This window comes from Leishmania major, chromosome 14 (assembly GCF_000002725.2).
Source record: "Leishmania major strain Friedlin complete genome, chromosome 14".
NCBI lineage: Eukaryota > Euglenozoa > Kinetoplastea > Trypanosomatida > Trypanosomatidae > Leishmania > Leishmania major.
The window spans coordinates 297279-319426 of NC_007255.2; the positions used below are offsets into that span (position 1 = coordinate 297279).

General features: G+C 62.3%; 4 protein-coding genes across 4 annotated transcripts; all 4 read right to left on the bottom strand.

Moving 5' to 3' along the window:
• Positions 1-1981: 1981 nt before the first annotated feature.
• LMJF_14_0770 (hypothetical protein) lies at positions 1982-3172 on the bottom strand (the record flags this gene model as incomplete). Its single annotated transcript, XM_001687626.1, has 1 exon — positions 1982-3172. The coding sequence occupies one exon, from the start codon at positions 3170-3172 to the stop codon at positions 1982-1984; it is 1191 nt and encodes a 396-aa protein (XP_001687678.1).
• A 984-nt stretch (positions 3173-4156) lies between these two features.
• On the bottom strand, positions 4157-4717 carry LMJF_14_0780 (conserved hypothetical protein; the record flags this gene model as incomplete). The annotated part of the gene is made up of 1 exon (XM_001687627.1): positions 4157-4717. The coding sequence occupies one exon, from the start codon at positions 4715-4717 to the stop codon at positions 4157-4159; it is 561 nt and encodes a 186-aa protein (XP_001687679.1).
• A 675-nt stretch (positions 4718-5392) lies between these two features.
• Positions 5393-17890, bottom strand: LMJF_14_0790 (conserved hypothetical protein; the record flags this gene model as incomplete). Its single annotated transcript, XM_001687628.1, has 1 exon — positions 5393-17890. The coding sequence occupies one exon, from the start codon at positions 17888-17890 to the stop codon at positions 5393-5395; it is 12498 nt and encodes a 4165-aa protein (XP_001687680.1).
• A 2646-nt stretch (positions 17891-20536) lies between these two features.
• LMJF_14_0800 (conserved hypothetical protein) lies at positions 20537-21826 on the bottom strand (the record flags this gene model as incomplete). Its single annotated transcript, XM_001687629.1, has 1 exon — positions 20537-21826. One exon carries the CDS (start codon positions 21824-21826, stop codon positions 20537-20539), a length of 1290 nt encoding a protein of 429 aa, XP_001687681.1.
• Positions 21827-22148: the final 322 nt, after the last annotated feature.

Consider the following 22148-nt stretch of genomic DNA (forward strand, 5'->3'; position numbering starts at 1 on the left):
AAGTGAAGACCATTGAGTACGAGTAGGTGGTGGCGGCGGCGGCGGCGGCGTGTGTGTACCCCCTTTACATCACGAGGCAGCCAAAGCGGGCGAAAAGTCGAAGTGCTGAGGAAAAGTGTGTGATACGAGAAGAGGAGGGCATTATGTGCACGAGTGGCACCGGCGGACCATGTTGATGCAGGGGGAGGACCGGCGATGATGGCGACCGTGTGCGGCCATCGATTTGATCGTTTCGTCGCGTCCTCTGTGAGCCTCGTACCGCTACGCATGCGATCCGCGTTTTTTTTTGTCCGCTATGCGTGTGTGCGTGTGTTCTGCGTGGCGCACGGACGCGATGGCCTCCCTTGCCCTCACGCGGCAGAAAAGGAGAGGAGGGACAGCAGCTGAGCGTCGAGGTGACCGTTGTCTTACTGCCCTTTGTTCGGTTGCACCGCCGTGCCTGGGAGAGCGGAACCGGCAGGGGTACATAGACAACGAGAACTAGCGACCGCCGTACGCGCACACATACACCTCATACATGCCCCAACCATCCACATGCACGTGTGTACACCATCCACACACACACACACACACACAGAGAGAGAGGGGGAAAGAGGGAGGGAGAGCGTGGCGCAAACCAGCAAGAGAGAAGCCCACGACAAGGAAGACAAGAGAACACAGACAACGGCACAGCAACAACAACCAAACATACAACAATGCGAACAGGGCTCCAGGGGTGGTGGTGGTGGTGGCGAGCGAGGGGAGGGGAGGGCAAAAAAGGAAACGAATACAGCGGAATAGTAATAATAATAAGTGAAAGAGCAGCCATGCGAGGCATGCGAGGATGAGGAGGGAAACACACAAAGGGGAGGGGAGTGCGCGCCGTTTTCATGGACGCCGTCATCGGGCGTATAAAACAACACAGTCGACGATACGCCTCGTCGAGCATGCACGCATCCGAGCGGAGCCGCACAATCGGAGAGTCGGTGGCGGGGTGGTGTAGGAGCTGCTGCCTGGCAAGTCGACAGCAAGACAAAGACACGCGAAAGCAAAAAACAAAGGGGATGGATGGAAAATAATGATGAGAAACAGACAGAGGCGGGGGAGCAGCGGTGCTGTTCGTCCGCTGGCGCACTTGCTGTTGCCGTCTTGTCGCTCTTCACACACAACATCAGCGGGAACGTGCAATGAAAGATGGAAGAACGAGGGGGGAGGGGTAGCACACACACACACACACACACACACACACAAACACACATGCATTCACAGAGAAACAGCAAAAAAATTTCCTGTCGACGTGTCCGTGCTACCGTGAACATGACCGCAAATATTGTGTATACACAACCATGGTTCGCCTCAACCCGGTTGCACTGCGGCTACGTCAAGGCACCGAGTCAACCAGCGCTGTGGGGCGTCGTTGAGCTCATTGCCATTCCACCGCGTGCAGCGCAGGCTCAATCCAGGATCACGCTCCACATCATCACTGCAGCGCAACGAACGCAGAAACGCCGATGGGGGGAGCATGCCCATGACCGCACGTCTCCTGCGGCACAGCGCCAGCCCAGACCTGTCCGACGGACACTGAGACCCCGCCAGCCGTGCCCGAGGGGTAGGCTGCAGGCTACCTGGCTTGCCCCATAGCAAGTGGGAGGAGGAGGGGAGGGCACGGGACCCTGTGATACCGCGGGGTGAGGCGGCCGGCATCGTCGTCACGGGAGAGGAAGCAAAGGCACACACGAGAAGAGGGACATTCCTATCAAGCAAAGAAGCAGAGATGCCATGGTGCTTGCCGGGCGAGGAGTCGGCACGCGGGGGATGAGAGTCGAAAAGGGCAGAGGGCGATTAGCACATCACCGATCTCTGGGATGTGCAGACAGGCACACACAGCTACGCACAGACGGATATATACCAATGCCTACTGAAGAATGCAGCGATGAGCGCGCGCCCTCCCCCTCCTCCCTCCCTCCCCCTCACCGCCTCCGCTCGGCATTCCGCCGTTGAATCAGAAGGCGAAGAGAAAAGCACCAAAGAGGGTCGACACAAACAGTGACATCATCGCCACAGCGCCCTTCGCGCTGTTTTCGTTACTCGGGATGTCGTTGCCTACCTCGGCGGCTACGATCAGGCAGTCTTCGCGCAACCTGCCCTCCTGCAGCGCTTTCATGAGAGCCGCCTTCGAGTCCCGGCTGTTAGCCACGAGGCAGCGATGCCACAGATCTTCTTCCGACAGCGTCGTAGATGTGACGCTCGTGGCATCAGCGGACACGAGCGCCGCCGCGGCGCCGCCATCGCTGCGACGCTCGATGGCGTTGTGCTCCGCATCCGCTACTTCAATGACCGGCTGCGGTGCCGCGGCTAGGCTGCGCACACCCTGTTCTGGCTGTCTTAGGAGCACCGAGGCACCATGACCGCGGTGCACATGGCTGCTGCCAGCGCGCATGCGCCGGTGCACGCGGCCTCTACTGTGACCATGAGCCGAATGCTCCTGCGACCGCCGGCTATGATGTGGTGCGCTACGCTGCCGCGAGGCATGCTTGCCGACGCCGTGCTCGTGGACTTCGACATTGTCCTCGGCGGCAGCCTCCTCCTCAAAGCGAATCACAAGACGGAGGGAGTCAAGAGGGATGCGGGGCGTCTCCGCGTCAGCGTATGTTGCAGCCGCACTGCCAACGGCTCCGTCTGCCATTGCCTTGTGCTTCCGGTGCGAGGAGGTGACCGGTGCGCGGCGTTCGGTACGACACTGACGCTTCTTCACGAGAGCCGCGTTCTGTGGCGCATGGGCAGTGGCGTGGTCACGGTGATGGTCACCAGCCGGTGTTGAATACAGACCCGGGTGGACGCGGGTCTGTGCTGCTCGTGGCGATGACGACACGCACTCAAGGGTTTCCTCATGGGCCTCCGTGAGCGGCGCTTCGCACGGCGGGGGCGGGTGTGCGATCTTCTTGCCGTCTCTAGGGATCAGCTGATCGCCGTCGAGGAGGTACCACTTCTGTTTGTTCATCTCGCGCACCATCTGTCTACGCAGCACATGCGCGTTCGATTCCTTCACATCCAACGCCGCCTTTACCGCTGCGCTCGCCAACCGTGCTGACCGAGCGTGCGCGTCCTCATGCACCGTGACAGGATGATCGTCCACCGCCTTCGCGGCGAGTGACGCGCTGAAGCACGTCGCGGGAAGCAGGAGCACCACCATCAGTGCCACCTCCAGAGCACGCAGCAAAATATGACCACCGCGCCGGTGCCTCCTGACCCTCGCCGGACTTGATGAGGTCGTCCAAGCAGCCATCGGGTCCAGAGCTTGGAGGAAGGCACCGACCAGTCGCACTCGTCAACGCCTGGAGAAAACAGAGGAGAAGGGGAAGACACGTTGCAGATTTGAAACTGCAGCAAGGGAGGGGATGCAAAGCTGGCGGGACACACACGCACACACCACGCATGCAGACACCCGAACTCCAGCAGCAGGAGCGTGTGTGCCATGATGGATCGTGGTGGGACCCGAGGAGAGAGGATAGAAGAAAGAGAGTAAAGGTACAACGAGAGAGAAGGAACGGCCAAAGACGCGAGTTGTGACCATCACACATACACACACCTACACACACACACACACACACACAAAGGTATGCATACATCCTTAGTCAAGGCAGGGTACATGTCCTGGCCACCTTGAAAGCCAAGAAACAAAAACCGCACACTGTTGTAGGCGAAAAGAGACGCGGCACTGCCAGTGAAGTTGTCATGCGCGTCCACGACCACTAGGCGCGTGCTCTCGCTCTTTCGTCGTCCCTGCACGTCTTGTTCGATTTCCTTTGTTATGAAAAGGCATGACATGGCGGAGGACATCCGCCCCTCCCCGTCAGCGTGAAGGGCGAACATACCCGCACAACGAGATCGTCAGGCGGTGATGCTGCGGACCACCCAGCGCCGGCGTAACAATGCACAACAACAAAAACATGCCCGCATTCGACGGCACCAGAAACGGGGGTGCCGCCGTCCTTCACCACATCAAGGGCAACATTCGAGGCATTCACAGAAACGCAGACACATCGGAAACGACACAACAACATCAGCAACAGAAACGCACGTCTGCATCACTCGCCAGCCCCCGTACGTCGACGAGAGGAAAGGAGGTGAAGGAGGAGGAAGGGGGAGGGGGCGTGCGTGCGCACGCCTGTCGGAGCTACTTCTCCGTCGGAGGGGCCTCCATCATCTCTAGAAAAGCTGAGGCCTCTTCGACCTTATTCCAGTCCTTCGGGTAGTACAAGTCGTAGCCATCATTGGCCGTGAAGACCGGGTTCGGGTGCCTGTCTGCGTGGAAGTCCTTCAGCAATACACCGTCGTACTTGTCGAGCTCGCCTACCACCGTCGGCTCGTAGACCACCTCACGGATGCGCAGTATTGTAGCCGCGTGCTGCGCGTCCAGCCATCGCAGGCGTCGGCGCCCTGGCGTGGAGAAGAGCGACACCACGTTGCGCATACGCTTCTGTTCTTCAACGTCCGCGGTCACCCGTACGTGCTCCAGCAGCGGCCGGCCAATGGCGGTAAAGCGCGGTCCGCCGACCATGAGCACCTTCTTGAGCGCTATTTGGCTCCCAATGGGCGCGCGCAGACGCTGAACGGCGATGACGTCGCCGGGGCTGACCTTGTACTGGTGATTGCCGCAGTACACGACAGCAAACTTGGGCCCCTCGATGAGGGGCTGCAGCGCCTTGGCGATCGTGGGGTTGGCAGATCGCAACATGGACGACTCGACTAGGGAGGGAAGGAGTACAGGACAACAAATCAAAGAGAGGGGCGCGCGCGGAGACGTAGTCTAAGCGTACGCGCCATCCGCGGTTTTGACGAGGTAAAGCCGCCGGGGGAGAGTGATGCGGTTGTGCGTCGAGCGCAGCGGAGACAGCGCCGCACGAGCCACGTGTGTTTTGCGTCACTTCTTCGGATAAAGAGAAGCAACAATCCGACGAGGAGACGAGGAGTGGGGATGACAGAGCTGTTTCGACCTGCAGTGGTCAGATGCATGACTGGCAATACGCGCAAGCATGAAAGACACGCCACCCACCCCGGCGCTAAAGTGCGTGCATGGTGAGTAGTCATGAGTGTTCGGGGCGGACGCATAGCTCAAGAGAAAGAAGGAAGGGAGGGAGCCTTCTAGAATGCACTTCTCTTCGAAGATGCTTGGTCTGTCGACGGAGCACACTGCTATGGAGGGGAGCGAGTGCTCCTACTGGCAAAACACATCGACAAAGAGAGAGAGAAAGTTGAAGAGAGTTTCAAGTGTGACGGCGCGCCTGCTCACTTCGTGCTGTGTTGGCACCTCGCCGTTTCGGTTCTTTCCGTGACAGTGCCCCCCCCCCCCCCCCCCCCCACCTCTCTCTCAGGAAACACGGCGGCACGCGAAGGGGTGCGCAGGACGCCCTCAAAGCGAGGTGTAGCGCTGCCGGTACTCGTTGGGTGCCAGCCGCTTTCGCTCCGTGGTGCCTGGCGGACTTGTCGCGCTGCTGTGGCTGCCGGGGTGGGGGTCCCACAGGAGGGCGGTGGGGCTTCTGTGGCCTTCCATCAGCGTCGGGTCGCGTGCCGGCCACGCTCGCGATGGCGTTCGCAGCGGTGACCGGGATGACCACGACGCCGTGGTCATGGGCAGTGGAGGCGGAGGTGGGGGCAGACGTGCGGCGGCTGCGATCCCGTTCCCGTTGCGCATTTCTTCTTGCGCCACCAGCTTCTGCAGGGTCGATACCACCTGCTGGTCTACGGCGTGGACCTCCTCAAGCTGGTGAACGCGTTCCTCAAGGCTGGCGATGTGGCGTGCCTTGCACTGCAGCTCATAGCGAAGCCCAAGCGGGTCGTCGACAGAGACCACTACCATCTCCGGCTGTGCTCTCGGCCCAGCACGCGCGGCCTGCACGGGGGCAACGGCGTCTGGCGCAGGGGGTGGACGACCGTGACGCTTTCCCCGGCCTCGGCTTCTTCTCTCGCTTGTTCGTTCCAACCTCGCCGGAGGGGTGCCAGCAGCAGTCGGCGACGGGGACGCGAGCGAAGGCGTCTGCTGCGGCTGCCGCTCCGCGCCGACGATGCCCCACGCGTCCACCATCAGCAGTGTCTTTGCTTCGATCCACTTCAATAAGCACGCCTCGCGCGCTGACAACCAGCTTCGTGCGCGTTGCTGTGCGTGCGTCTCCTGAGCTGCCCGCGCGCGCCGGAGCTGTCTGTTGGCCTCCTCCGCGGCCTGCATCGCGGCAAGCGTGCGTGCATGTGCCTCCTCTTCGCGTCGAAGAGCGTCGGCAATGTCTTGAGCTCGCTGCTCGGCTTGGCTCACTTGACCTTGAGCACTCACAAGCGCCGCCTTGTGCGCTGCTGTGTCGGCGGCCCGCGCCAGCTTCTCGGACTGCAACTCTTCCTCTAAGCGCCGCCGAAGCTCATCATGGGCAGACCTGCCCTCCTGTAACGCGGCTATGGTGCGCATATGCGTCTCCACCTCTCGACGGAAAGCATCCTCAGCCTTCGCCGCGGCTTCTTGCTGTTGTGTACGCGCTGCCTCCAGCTCCAGTTTCAACGCTTCTATGCAGTCTCGTTGTCGGGAGTGCTCATCAGCGTCGAGCTCCGCGAGATGTAGCTTTTCCAGTACGGCCTCGAAACGTCGGTGCAGCTCCTCCTTCTCCGACTGAGCCTCCTGCAGAGCGGCGGCCGTGCGCTCGCGAGTCTCCCGCTCGCGGTACAGATCATCCAGGGCAAGATGGGCAGCCTGCTCAGCGTCCGCAAGCTTGCGAGTGACGTCTTCGAAAGCGGTTCTGTGACCTTCGTCTCTGACTGCTTGCGCACGTTGCATGGCGTGTAGCGCGTCCTCGGAGCGCTGCAGCTGCTCGCTGTTTGCCCGGCGCTGTGCCTCCATCGCGGCGCTGGCGCTCGCGGCAGCCTCCTCGTACTGGTGGCGCAAGGCGCGTTCGCGCTCATCGGTGTCCTGCTGCCACTGTTTGCGAGCAGCGCGGGCGCTGGATAGCTCTTCCTCCAGCACCATCACTCGATCCTCCAGCGCCTTTTGAGCCGACTCCCGCGCTGCCGCTAGCGTCTCGGCGACGATGCAGCGGTGCCGGTGTTCCCTGCTGTCTGCCTCTGCAGTGCGCAGCTGGTCCGTTGTGGACTCGACGCGCTGTCGCAGGGCGGCGATTTGCAACTGCGCGGCCTGCGCCTCAGCTGCGGCGTGCGCCAGTGCTTCCTTCTCTCGCTGAAGGGCCCTGTCGCGCTCACAACGCAACTGCTGCTGAGCCTCTTCACCGTCGCGCATAAGGCGATCTCGTGTAGCCATATGTGCGGCTGCTGAGTCAGCTGCTGCAGCTCGAGCGCGGCGCTCGACATCGAGCTCCCCCTTCAAGTGCCTCTGCAACTCTTCGCTGCCTGCCTGTGCCGCGTGCATGGCGGTGAGTGTCTGCACGTGCGACTCTAATTCTCGACGGAGGGCCGCTTCACGCTGATCCGAATCGTGCTCTTTCTGCCGCTGCTGCACTTGCGCTATAGCCCGCTCGTTCTCTAGCGCCTCCAGCTGCTCCCGAATCACACGCCGCTCACGCTCAAGGACTCTGATACCATCCTCGGCTGCGACGCGCTGGGTGCGCTCCTCTGCCGCGCGCGCTTCCACGACATGCAGCTGCTCCATGAGGGTGTTGATACGTTGTTGCTCTCTCGGCGAGGCAGGTGGCAGTTCACCGTCGCCGGTTGTCAAGCTGGACCGGGGCACCTCCGCCGCTGGAGGCGGAAAGGACTCGAGTGACGGCGGTGGCGCTGGTGGTTGCGCTGCTCTGGCTTCATCCCGCGCAGAGCGCTCTGCGCATGGCAAGGGCCCAGCGCCGCTGACAAGCGGCGAGAGGCTGCGACTTCGACTGCGACTCGCACGTGCGCTTCGTCGCTGCTCGCTCTCTAGCCGCCGCGTGAGCTGGTCCACCTGCACCATGTGGGCGTGCCGTTCGGCGTCGAGCAGGGCTCGCCACTGGTCCATGCGGAAATTGGCGTTGCGTAGCTCATCCTCGAGCTCGTGAACGCGGCACAGAGGCTGCGCGCGCAGCGCCGGCGGCGATGAATCCGCTGAGGACGGAGGCGGAGTTGCAGCAGGAATAGATGCGGCAGGTGCGGCGGCCGCTTTAGACTCTCCAACAACCGTCTCTACCGTTGCTGCGGCAGGAGTGCTGGCGACGCTTCTACTATCTACCTTGTTCGCCCTTTCGTTGTCCGACAGCGTCGAGAACGCTGAGGGCGAGAGCAACAGATTCTCGGTGCTGGTGGCCACAGACGCACGCGGCGGCGGCGGCGGCGACGGCGTGGAAAGTCTCTGTTGTTGCTGCTGCGCCTTCTCCTCCGCCACAGTAGCTGCATACCATGCGGCACCCAGCGCTGCCTCGGTAGCTGTGAGCTGCTCCGTGAGACATGTCATGGCTTTTGCCTTCTCGCGCAGCTCCTGCTCCACCTGCTGCAGCTGCTGACGCAGCTCAACCACGGCGCTGTTCGAGCCGGAGAGGCGTTGCTGCAAATCTGCCAATGCTGTTACGGCGGCCTCGCTGTTCCGCACCGGTGCCCGCTCCCGCCACGGCGACGACGACACCGTGGCTGCGGTCAGTGCATGCAGGGCTGCCTGCTCCCTCCCAGTCGATGACGCCGACGCAGGGCTGCTACCGTTGGCGTCTTCACGCGTAGACAAGGAAGGCCGACACGTTGGCAGTACCGCCGCTTTAGTCGAGATCGGTTCCTGCCCTGCCGCATCACACGCTTCGTCAGCATCGTTGGCAATGGCACGCTGGACAGGCAAGACGCCGTCGCAACAGCTTGCACCGTCACTCTCGTGGCTCGCGTGCTCTGTTTCGTCATCGCTGGCGGCGACGTGCCGCTCACCGTTCGTGGTCACGTCAGAGTTGGTACACTGCACCGTCGGCGGAGAAGGAGAGGAAGAGGAGAAGATGGACGACGACGGCGTCCCGGCAGACACGCGGCGAGTGACAGGGCTTGTGGAAAGGGTGCCCTCGGGAGATCGGCGAAATCCTAGCGATGCCGGCGACCGCCGGCACGACGGCTGTGGGAGTGGGGCAGCCAGCAGCACTCGAGGGAGTGGCAAGGAGATGTCGCAAAGGGATGGCTGCAGGTCTGGCGCCTCAACCGTCTGCTGCAGTACGGCCGGCTGCTCCGAGAGGTTGTCTTCATGATCAGTACACGACGCGTCCTCTGCGACTTCAACGTGCTTCTCTGTGAGTTTCGCACCACCCACAGCCATAGCAACGGCCCCAACCACGTCACCTTCATCATCTTTGGGTGCTTCGAAGCCTCCATCGCTCCCCGCCGCCGACGCGGCGGCGGCGCTGTCTTGCATGTCAGAGTCGTCTTCGCGTATAAGAACGGCATGTTGTGTGTCGGTGTGCACGATAGTCGTTGTGACCGCCGAGCCATTCTCGTAGGACCGACTGTTTACCTCGAAGGGCGGCTCGGAGGACGCCTCAGAGAACATCTTCGACGATGATGGTGATGGCGGCGACAGCGGTGGCGGCATCGGGGAGGATAAAACATCGGATCCTCGTGACTCCAGAACGGAAGACGTCTGCCGCGCAAAGTTTGACGAGTGCACTGACGGTGACGAAAGCGTTGAAGGCGGCGCTTGGCGGTCGTCGCGGTTGCCGTTGCCGTTTTCGCCGTGTCTGCCGTGGTGTTGGTGGAGATCGTGGTAGGGCGTGCCCACTTGCGTGTCGTGCAAGCCCACCGAGCCCGCGCTGGGCGCCGCAAAACAGCTCGTCCTGCTGTGCTGCTGTTCATCCGACGTGTGTGCGTCTGGCTCCACGTCATCAGCTGAACCAATGCGCAGCTGCGGCGGAGTGTGCCGCACCGGTGTCACTGGCGTCGCCTGATTCCACAGAGGAGCTCTCCTAGGGAGCGGTGATGCGCCCTTTGGGGTGAGCGGCACGGGGGAAACATGCGACGGCGCCGCTGTTGGATAGGCTGACAGTATAGTCCTTTGCACATCCACGTCCGCGCTGCTGAAGGCCGGGCCGGCGACATGCTGCGACGCTACCGACGGTGGTGATGATTGCGCAGAGGGCGACGACGGCGGAAGCGGCCGCATGTGCTGCTGCTGCCAGGAGCTCTGTCGCGAGAGCCGCGCCGGCGAGCTTCCAGTGCTGGGGTCACTTGAAGCCCCAAGAATCAGCACGGCAATCGGCGTCGGCGTCGAGCAAGGTGTCTCAGCGGCGATTGTGTTGCTCATAGCCAGCGCCCCAGCAGGCGCAAGGGACATGAGGGTGAGGGCGGTGCTGGTGCGGCGGAAAGACTGCGGCTGCAACGGCGAGAACAGCTGCGACGGCCCGTGGCTGACGACGGAGTGCCGGCGCCGTACGCTGCAGTCACTGCACAACACGGCAGTGGCAGCCAGCTCCACTGACGTCGTCTCCGGTGACGACAGACATGGGGAGCCCTGCATGCCTTGGCTGAGAGAGTGCAACAGGAACGAGTGCGACGTGGACGACGGGAGTCGAGAGGGCAGGTCACTGCCGTATGCGATTACCGAGGGCGGCGAGCTCTTTGCGTTGTCTTTGTTGTCGTCTACGTTAGCAGCGCCACTGAGCAGCACAATGATGCGCTGGCACAGCTCCGCAACTCGCTCACGGCCCTCCTCGGTTTGTGCAAAGTACAGGAGCTGCGGCGGAACACTATCAGCAAGCGGCAAGGTGACCGAAAAGCTCTCGAGCGGGGAGGCCGCAGAGTCGGTCGCCATCATCTTCTCCGGTGTCGCGTCGTCGCGTGGGCTCCCGACGCCCACGTCACCCTTTCCAGGTACCACCTGCGGCGTCGAGGAAAGCGGCGATGGGGAGATCAAGTCCAGCTGCTGCGGTGAGGCCAAAGTGTCAGTACCATCCGCAAGGGACAAGCTACTATCCGTCACAGCTGTTGTGGATGCCGCCGCCGTCGGTGCTCGCTCCTCCTTCTGAAGTGCTACGGCTTGCTCATACTGTCGGGCAGCCATGCGCAGTCCACTGCATGTTTGATGAATGTCTGCGAGCAGGCGTTGTGTGCTGCAAAGGCGGCCGTGCAGCTCTGCGTTTTCGCGTTGCAGTGCTGCCATCTGCTTCGTCAACTGAGACGCTGCCGCCGCCGACGCCCTGGCTGACCCGTCTCGGCGCTCGTAGCTGGCAGCGGGAGCTGTGGAGACGGTCGATCTGGTTGTGGGTGGACTGACGCTGCAGCCTCTCTGCATGAGAGGCTGGGCGGGCCAGTTCGGCGCAGCTTCACCGTCTGTGGCTGTTGCGCCGCCTGCATGTGCGTCATCACTTCCCTTCCCTCTCATCATCGGCACCTCCTGCTCCATGTTGAGTGTGCGCTGAGCCCACCACGGCAGCACCCAGCGCAGCAGCAGCGTCTCCACCATCATGCGCTTCGCCTCGGTGACAAAAGGGCTCAGCAGCGGACTCTCAACGGCAACGCCGCGGCCCACATGCACCACAAGACGCTTCACCGATGTCCCTGACGCCATCGCGGCGACTTCGGCGCCCCCCTCGGGTGAAAGCGGCGACGCCCCGGCCGGCCGTGCGGGCGCTCCCGTCACCGCATCGCCGCTTTCGCGGGCCCCCACCAGGGGCGTGTGCCCTTGGTGGGCCATCCGCTGAGGCTGCTGCTGCGTCGTTCGTGGAGACTGTCGTGGCTGCCCCTCCTCACCCTCCTCCGCGTCCTTCCCATCCCTTGCACTCTTGGTTGACACCGTTTGCAGGCGGCGCAGGAGGGGGACGGCGAAGGTGGGCGTGAGAAAGCTCGACCCGTGCGATGAAACCTGGGCTTGCTGCACTCGCCGCTGAGACGCGTCGCTCCCGGACGAGATGGCACACAGTGGCGACCCTTCGTAGCCACCGGCGGCGCTTCCGGCCGCGGTGGCGACACAATGCGGGGTTGCCACAGCGATGAAATCGAAGATTCCTGAGGGCGACCGCCCCAGGTTTCTACTCTCGGCTGTGTCCGGTGCGGCGACCGCAGGGACCTCCATCGCCCTTGGTGGCGTGTGGAGCAGGAGCAGTGGCAATGCTGCGTCGACGTCACACGACGCGTCGCCGGCACAGCCGTGGTGAAGCTCCAGCGCGGCTTCGAAGCCGTGCTTGGAGACCAGCTGGCAGAGGCGACTGTTGGAGGCAACCATGCTGTTGGCGTTACCGCTGGTTCTGCTTCCACTGAAGCGGTTGCCCAGCACTGGCGCAGTCGTGGCCATGTCGGTCCCTGTGCCCGCTTCGAGCGGCACACGCGCCTGTGAGCCGGTCATGGTGCCGTGGGTGCACAGACTCACGAATGGCGGCGACCGCTGTAGCCCCAAGGCTGAGGTGGCTGCTTTGACGAAGTCGTTGGTGGCACTGTTCACGGCGCTGCTGCTGCTGCGGCAGCCGGCGCCTTGGGCGGCATCACTTGTCAGGCGCATTGCGCGCCCGTCGAAGGCAAAACTTTGCAAGTCGTACGAGTCGTCCGGGTCGACCGAGTGGGGGTTCCAGCCGCCGAGGGCGCGGGTCACAGACCACCGCGAGGGCGTGGGCTGGAGGACGGTGCGCTGCGCGGGCAAGAGGGAGGATGAGTGAGCCGGATCGAAGCTCGCGTTAATGAAGGACAAGGGCACAAAGCCAACCCCGCCCCGCCGCGAGCTGCGGACGACAGGCTGCTGCTGCTGCTGCTGGTGATGGTGGTGGTGGTCTTGCTGCTCTCGTGACAACCGCAGCTTTGGAATAGCCATACCGATTCTCGTTGTCAGAGGCACCGCTGCAGTGAAGGACAGAGGTGTCGCGCTCGCTTGGTGTTGCGTGAGCGGTGAGATGACATTCCCCTCTTCTGACGACACACCAGACGGCTCCTCCTCGTGCGCGCGTGCGTTTGTCTTGCTACCGCCTTCGTGTCTGTTCACTGCTGCTTCCGACGCCAACAGCGGTGCACCGGCGTCAGCAAGCAGATGGGGCAGCATGAGACACTCCCCGTACATGTCAAGCACCTCGCGTACAACCTGCCAAAACTGATGTTCTGTGTGCACTCCCTGCGCGCTGCCACGACGCAGAAAATCATCAAGAGGCCGGCAGAGCGCATGCAGGTGGAGTCTTGCCAGCGCCCACGTCAAGCGACGCATCACTACATCCAACGGTCGCGTGATGCTCTCGAGCACTTCCTGCCGTATATGCAACAAGCACACCACGGACAGCGTCTGCAGGCGATTCAGAACATCGGCAGGAAGGCTAGGGGAGAGGAGGGAGATGATGGGCGGCGCCGAAGCGCGTCTGTGATGAGGCGTCGCGCCATCGTTGCTCACGTCGCGCTGCCCTCGGTGGCCGTCTACGTAGGACGTGGCACTCGCACTGCTCTGGTCGCTGCCGGGGTTGTCGCGCCGCTCGCGCTTGCACTCGTCCTCGTCACATGCGTCGCTGAAGTCCACGCCACTCTTCACCTCCGTGATAACGCCGGCCAGATGCGCAGGGGCATCGTCGTCGTAGCACAGCATTGGGGCAAGGGCTGCTCGTGCAAACGCCAGTGCAGCGCTGTTGGCCAGCGGTAGAAGGTCGTCACACCGCAGCGCGCCCCACCGCGCAGCTTCGGCGTTCACCTCCGCTGGGGTGTCGCTTGAGTGGTGCTCTTTCTCACTGCCTGCCGCACCGCGATGGGTGCTGCTGTGGTCGCGCTCCGTGACGGCTGAGCTGTCATCTCGGCGCGTCTGATCATCATGGCCTCGCAGCTGCCGGTAGCAGGCGTACTGCTCTGCCAGCAGACCCGCAAGCAGTATCCCTGTCGCCACGTCCGAGGCGACGCGCACAGCCAACGCTTGCGTGTAGCGTAGATAGGCCGCCGAGGTAGTGCACAGAGTGGTGGACACAGCGCTGATATTACCAAGACTTTGCTGCTGCTGCTCCTGCTTCGAAGCGCCGTGGGCCCGGTCGCCACTACCCAGCACCTCGGCTGCCAGCAAGCGCCACAGGAAGAGACTTCGAAAAGGCACGACGGACGCGGCAGGCGCGCTGCTGCGGATGAGCTTCTCCCGCTTGTACCGCCTCCCTGACTTGAGGATGCTGCGTGGTGATCCGGCGATCGAGGAGGACCGCTCAGGCGAGATGGCGCTCGGAGTGTTGGGTGACTGCCGCAGCAGCGGCGATCCAGCGCCGCCCTCCGCGACGGGAAGTCTGGTGTCCAGCCGCAGCGGTGTAGAAATCGAGGCATTCTCCAGAAAACTAACACGGCGAGCATGCGCATTCGGCGAGTGAGCTGACGCCGCTGTTGTCGCTGACGTCGGCAAAGAGTATATCGGGCGCAGTCCATGTGATTGGATAGCTGCTTGCTGCGACGACTGCTGCTCCGCCGCTGCTGAACGCGGGTGTTCGGGTGTCCGCTCAGGCACTGGAGCTGAGCGAGCCCGCGAGGGTGGCGAGTTGAACGTATCGTGCGCCGCATCCGCCGAAGAGCCATCGGTAGCAAAGAAGAGCTGGTTCAGTAGCAAGTAGGGGAGAAGATTAGCGTCGAACATGCCGTCCCGCACCACGGCCTCCATGACTGCATCCATGTCGCACGCCAGCGCCACGGTGGCGCTGCTTGCGGTTGTGATGAAGCTTCCGTACACCATAGACGGCGTCACCGCCTGCACGCGACCGAGCAAGACGCGCTGGCTGCGCAAGTGGTAGGGCGCTCGTCGACGTCCCGCCGTGGCGGCGACAGCGGACTCATCGTCATGGCTGTCGTCATGCTCGTTGCCTTCCGACGGTTTGGCGGGCGCCGCTGAGCCTTGGTGAGGCGCAACGCTCCCGGATACGGTCGTCTCGAAAAACAGGGGGATCAGCGCGTCATGCATCCAGTCTATGATGAGCACCTCTGTCGACTCGTCCTGCACTGCCGGGGGAGGCGGCTCTGCGGGTGGTGCACGGCACGGAGGCCCGCCCGCCTCACGCCGCGGCCGTGCCCGGATACCGCTATCAGTGTTGCGGTCTCGCAGGCTGGAGCTTGGCGAGACAGGCTGATCCGGCGGCGCTGTGGCAGCGCCTTTGCCCCAACCAAGCAGGGCTCGCAGCCCACGCCCAGAGCTTCCGAAGAAATTCGATCGCCCAGCGGCGGCGGCAGTCGACGAAGCGCTGCCTGTTTCCCTGAGAGCACCCTGCAAAGCATCGAAAGGCACTACGTCATGGTCGTCACTGTCGTCCTGGTCGTTACAGAAGAGTGCCTGACGAGCCTCGGCGGCCGCAGCGGCGGCGGACCGCAGTGCTGAGGTCTCTGTCAGCGTAAAGAAGAAGGCCGGCACGGAAGGCAAGGCGGCGCTCTCGGCAATCGATACTGGTGTCGCATTGGCACTGGACGCCTGCAGCGGGTTGCGCTGTGACTGCTGGCGTGCTCCGCGCCGGCGCCGAATGACCAGCGTGACGTACCGCGCCGTCGTCTCCACCTCTGCAGGTGTGCCAGAGACGTGCACGAAGTGCGCAAGTGCCAGCAGCTTCTCCCACAATGCACACTCGCGACGCGAGAGACAGCGGTCGCGAGCCGACAGCGCCGTCGCGTCTTCGAGGCCATTCGTTGCCGACGCCGGAGCGCCAGCATCGCCGTTAACGTTGCTTCGACCGCCTCGTACGACACCCCCTCCGTGCGTGGCGCTGCTGCTGTAGTGGACGCCGCGGCGATTCTGGGCCTCCATGCGACGCCGATGACGATCGCGGTACACCTCCGGCACATCGGCCTCGTACCGCACCTTGGAAGTGGACTCTTCTTCCAGCGTCACTGCATCCTCGTGGTTGGCCGTCGAGTGGAGGACGTCCTCCCCGGCCACCTCGAGAAAAACAGCGGTGTAAAAGATAGGCGTGCGGAGAGGGTCGTGCGCGGCGTCTTGACGGTCGCGCAGGCCGTCGTCGGACGCAGGCGCGGCCGCGGCGGTCGTTGTGACCCCTGCGGGCCGGATAAGATCCGCCACTGGAAGGAAGCGAACACGAAGACCGTCGCCGCCACCACCGCTGCCGCTGCTGCTGCCGTCGGATCGGCCAGAGGTGTAGCGGCGGACAAGGCCCACGACAAGAGGCGTCGTGCACATCGTGGGGTTATGCGAGGACGAAGGGGAGAAGTTCAGCAGAGAGCGCAGCGCACGCCATAGAGCGCCTCTTGCCGTCACGAGGGGTGTTGCGGCGTTGATGTCGGCAATGCCGAGCGCCGGCGTACGTGCAGGCAACTCGGAAGGGTGCCTTGGTGCCGTGATGAGGGGCGTGTGCTTTAGGAGCATACCAATGTCGGTGGCGATATCCCCTGATAACGCAAGCCCCCCCATCGAGTCCACTTCATCTTGGCGCGCGAAACCACTTGCGCCTGCGCCGCCCGGGGTGAGGACGGAGAGGAGCACTTGGGCAAGCTGCATGATGTACAGATGAACGTCCCCACCTTTTCCGAAGCGCTGACGCGGCGCGTGCTCATCGGTATCACTGTCGCTGACGATATTGCCTGCATCGCCGTCTGCGAGATAAAAGCGTGCAAATGACGGGAAGTCTATGGAGGGCGGCTGTCCAGCACCAGCATCGCCCATGTCCGCAGCCAGACGGGTGTGTTGCAGCATATCGCACAGACGCCGTAAAAGGACGTCGATGACGACGCCCGCCTCGTCCTCGACCCCCTCAGCGACTCGGGAAGACGCAGTGGCAGAAGCACTACCCTCCTCGTGCGCATGACTCGCCGGTGCATCACTTCTAGCGGCCCCATGCGCTGCAGGCGCGTCAACGTCGGCCCCGCCACCTGCGTCGGCCGCGGCGCTCCGCAGTTCTTGCTCGGCGAAAGTTGTCGCGAGGACGTACTGCGCGATGCGAGACGGCCACGAGCACAGAGCAGCGCGTATTTCGGTTGGGTGCAGCGGGCGGACAGCGCCGCCACGGGTGCATGGGAAGGCGGAGCGCCCTCTGGCGTGCGCAGGAGGAGCGCCCTCTGAATTATCCGCTGGAGGCGGCAACGTGACAGCTGCATTCTTCGTGGTATCTATCGCCGCAGCGCTGTTGCTGCGGCTTGGCAAGCGCGTTGGTGGCGTCGATGCGACAGCGGCAGGGTTGCCGCCACGCGGGCGCGGTTGGGGTGGGGGCATACCCTGGTTGGTGTACGTGTAGTACAGTTCCTTTGCCTTGGTGCCGCCGCTGGACGTGCGAACACGCGGAGATGAGGAGGCCTCTGCGGCGGCGGAGACAGAACTCCTCTGGCTGCGACTACGGGCCTCGGTGTTCCCCCTCCAGCTGTTTTTGTCACCCACTATCGACGCGGCAGGGTGTCGGGGCGGTGGAGACTGTTCGTCTTCCGCGCTGGCGGCTTGGCTCGTCGTCGTTACCACCCGCCGCGCTGCTCTATGTACTTGCGGACTCGCCTCCATCGTTCCTACTGCTGTGGCGGCGCTCGGGGCACCGAGGGCCTCGCCAATGACCTCAGGCTGATTGGGCAGCCGACCTGGCGTGAGCTCCACGTGCAGGAGACAGCGCAGCAGATAGGCCTCCACCTGCTGCGTGCAGGCGACAAGGTGAACCGCGTTCACGTCGCCATCACTGTCACCGACTCGCTGCAATGCCGTGCTGCAAGCTGCCCCGCTGGTTGAAGGGGATGAGAGCTTCTTTCTAGCGCCGCTCTTCTCAATCGAGTGCAACTCGTCGACAGCTGCGTCGTCGATGGCAGCGGGCACTGTGAGACGATGTTGCACATACTGTGCTATCGCTGTCACCAGCATGGCTGACGCGTCAGCTGACGACACACGCGGCGACGCTGCAGCGCCGAGAGTGTGCGGAGCACTGCTTGCGCATTGTTTCTTGCGATCAGCGGAGCTGCTGGTACCCACGGCAACGCTAGGTGACGGAGATGACGAAACAGCAGATTGGGCCCCGCTTGTCGTCGTCCTCGCCAGGAAGGGAGTAGCGTTGGCGATGATGTTGTCCCCACGCTTCTGCATCATCCGTCCTCCCCCCGCTTCCAGGGCGATGATTGTGCGTCTCGCTTCTGCGTCCGAGCCTGCTCACTTGCTGGCCTGTGATGGGCACCGAAGCGTGTCGTGCTACTTGCGGATGCAAATAGCGGGGGAAGGGGGTCGAGGATAGAGGGAAGGGGGAGGGGGCTGGTTGCTGATGGGGATGATGACAATTGTACAAGGTGCATGCCGAAGACAATACATAGTAGTTATAGTAATAACAGGAAAGGAAAAGACGACAACGTACACAAAGATCGAGGAGGTGACGCGAGAAACACCGAAAACAGCAACGGGTGCGTGAAGGCGCAGCGACAACGAGAAGGATAACACCACCAACAACGAGCATAAAAGAGAGTGAGACACAAGACGACTGTCTGAACCTAACAGCAGGTAAAAGTAGGCAAGAAACCGAGTCGATTCACCGGTATGGGGTTGTTGTTGTGATAGTGCCTGGCTCTGCCGCGGCGGATCAAAGGATGGGGCGTGGCTGCAGTGGTGGTAGTGAAGAGGGAATAGCGAGAAGGCAGAGGGAGGACACAACACGAAGAAACGCAGAAAGGAAAGTCGGTGTCGACTCGAGTTTCCACGTTCCAGAAAAACAAAAAAAAAACAAAAAGGAAAGGAGAAACGCAAAACAAAAAAAAACGCGCGCGCGTGCAGAGACGCCGCAAAAATCACGCACAATCAACGCGCGCACACACACACACACACACACACACCGCGACGACGTTAGCCGCCCGATAAGAGGAGCGAAAAAGGCAAAGGGAAGGGCGCAAGAGCAAGAGCGAGCAGGCGAGGCTGGGATGAGCGGTGGATCTTCACCTCGCCTCTCCCTCCCTCCCTCCCTTCCTCCCACTTCCTCTGTCTGCCTCTGTCGTGCAGTTCGCGCCTGTTCGCTAGGTAAACACGTATGAGCGCGCAAGAGACACCTCACCTCACTTCTCCGTTGCTGTTGTGTGTGTGTGTGTGTGTGCGCGTGTGTGTTTGCTCGTCGGTGATTGTTCTTTTTCGCTTGGTACGGGTGCGTGCGCGTGCCTCTACACATATGTATATGCGGGGCTGTGGGCGCGACGGCTGCCAGCCTACTTCGTACCACAGCGCGTGGCTCACGGTGACGGGAGAGGAAAGAGAGGGGGCGAGGGCGAGGAAGAGGTCCTAGAAGGATAAAGAGGGAAACTGATGCGATTGGGTGGTGGCGTGCGTGTGGGCGGCGGCCGCAGAAGGCGCACAAGAATGCGAGACACGGTGGAGGACGGATGTGGAGATGGAGTGGGGGAGGGGGAAAGACGCAGAAGCGATGCACGTCTCCACCGCGTAGGAGTAGAGCATGAGGACCTCGTATCAGTGAGCTGCACCCATCGGGTCGTCAGTACAGCCTCGGTCACCCTCGGTGGTGAAGGAGACAACCGTGAGCACAGTCGAAGCATGCATCCAAACATACGAAGATCATGGACGGGAACAGGGAGGGTGGCAAGCACGCACATCGAAGAAGCGCTCGATGAGCGACACTTACGTGAACGCTCCGTGAACCACTCCCTCGCCTGCCATGCGGTGCTCAGTGCTGGAAGGCGGATGCACCACAAAAAAAAAACACACGCACATAGACATATATAGACGTCTATATATGTATTTAGAAGGAGAGAGGCACTGATACAGCTGCTGATCTGCCGTCTTGGCTGTGTCTGCGTGTGTGTATGCTTGTGCGCGCCGCTGGCATGGCGGGGTTCCACCACTGTATGTGCTGCGCTGGCTTCCCACTCGTTCTTCCGTTTTTTTTTTCTTCTTGAAGTACGTCATAGTTCATTAAGCACACGTCGGGAAAAGAGGGGGTGGGGGTGGGGGGCTGAGGAAAGAGTAGGGCACATCGGCATCCGCAGTGGGCAGCCAAAGAAACACACGCGGGTTTCGGATGAAAGACAACGGCAAGAGAGAGGGAGGGAGGGAGATGGCGAAACGGACGGTGCTCGGAAGTCAGACTCACAGCACAAACAACAACAAACATCTCAGGAGCATCGGCAACACGGAAAAAGTCTACCAACACCGATGGCGACAGCAGCGCCAGCACGAACCAAGGACAGAGGGGGTAGATAGATGGGGTGATGCACCATATCGGCGAGGCTCTCCTCCACCCCTCCCAAGGAAGTCGTAAAAGAAGAAACAAGGAAACACATTCTCCGCCCCCCACTCATACGCACACACACACACACACACACCAACGTACACTCGGCAGATACAGACAAAAAACAACGAAAAAGCGAAGACGGGCACCTGCCTGCAAGAACTGTGCGTATGGGGAGTGCACAGGTTCACCAGAATCATAGGGTGCACAAAACTACAACAGCTGCTTAGTTGGCACCACTCTCCCCCCAAAAAAAAAAATCAAGAACGACAACGCGGTGCCAAACACAGACGATGGAATCCAGACATCGAACCTTCACATGGGCACAACACTCGTTGCACACAGATACATACACGCCACAAGCCCTTCCCAGCATGTGCATCGACTTCCATTGCCTTCCTCTGTGCACGCTCACCACCTTTAGATTCGATTAGACGTCACAAAACATGCCGGCCCCTTCTCTGATGGAGGCGCCTCCCTTTCTTTCCACGAAATGCACGTCGGCTCTGCACAGGCTACGCCTCGCGCTTGCTCGGCGGCTTGTAGACGCCGGCCGAACCCCCGGCGCTAGGTGGCTTGTATGCACCAGCACTGCTGCCGCTACCAGCCACCGGCGGCTTGTATGTGTCAGCAGAGAAACCGGCGGCTGTAGATGGCTTGAACGCACCAGCATTGCTGTTACCAGCGCTCGGCGGTTTGTAGACACCAGCACCGCCGCTGCTCGGAGGCTTGTACGCCTCACCGGTCGAGGCCGGCGGCCGGTACGCACCGGCAGACGCGCCACCAGGAGTAGGGGGCTTGTAGGCCCCAGCACCGCTGCTGGGAGCACTCGGCGCCGGCGGCTTGTACGCCTCACCAGCAGACGCGTTCGGCGGCCTGTAGGCACCCATGCTGGGGGGCTTGTACACACCGCTGCTGCCGGAAGGAGGGCGATACGCGGCAGCAGAGGAGCCGCCAGCGCTGCCACGCGTGGGCATCGGCGATGACGGCAAAGTTGTCGAGGACTCCATTGTGCTGCTGCTCTTGCTTGGAGGGACGTACTTGTTGCTGCCCGCCACCGCCGTGGCAGAAGTCGGAGTTGAGCTGGATTCCTGCGGAGTTGCCGCCGGAGCGGACTCGCCGTTCTGCTCCTGAGAGGGCAATGACATGGGCTGCTGCTGCGACTGCGACTGCGAAGCCGTCGACTGTGACGGCTTGCGTGCGTTGCCGAAGGTTTCCTCAAGGGTCGGCAGATTCTCCAGGCTCAGCCCCTGCGTGTGCGGCGCGAAGCGACCGCTCGCAGCGGCGGCAGCGCCGCCCTCTCCGCCGCCGATAGCGCCGGTCGCATTGCGGTGACCGCGTGCCACAAACTTCGCTACCTTGGTCTCCTTCGGGGAGCTCTCAGGCAACTGTACCTCATCGTCGTCGCCACCGGCGGCAGCCTTTCTCTCCGCTGCCTCGGCCTCCTCCTTGGCCTTCCGCGCCGCCGCCGCCTGCACTTCTTCCTGACGCTTCGAGTCCTGTGACGCCTTCACCGCGTCCCACGTCTTTGCGCTGCGCGTGGTGCCCGCGAAGTTGAGGTTTACAGCAACCACTGGAGCTGCGACGGTCTTCTCAGGGGCGGGAAGGGGTGACGCGGTGCCAGCAGCCGCTGAGGCGTCGCTCCCACCGGTGTTCGCCACTGTAATGGGCTTCGCAGCGGCGGTGCTCACCCGCGGCACCGTCTCCAGCCCGAAACCGCCAAGAGCTGCCTCATCTGCGGACTTCTTGGCCACCTTCTTCGAGCTCTTCTTGTTGTTCTTGCTGAGGAAAGCGTCCAGGTCCATGAGTGCGGGACAGACAGCAACCAGACCAAAGAGAGAGACTTGCCCGGCTGTGTGTTGCTCGTGACTCCTCTTCTAGGGCTCTGCCGTTGCAGGGGTGGGTGCGTGGGTGGAGGGCAGTAGAATGGTTACGTATGCAACAATAGATCACCCACAGTGGACGAGCGTGCGTGCTGCTCAGGAGGTTTGCGGGGACGGAGGGGGAGCGGCTGCACCACAAGATTGATGTGTGTGCGTGAGAGAGACAGAGAGATGTTTTACGCTTGCGTTCCTTACGGGCTGGAGGCTGCCAGGGGTAGCCTGATGAGGATGGACAGTGGAGAGG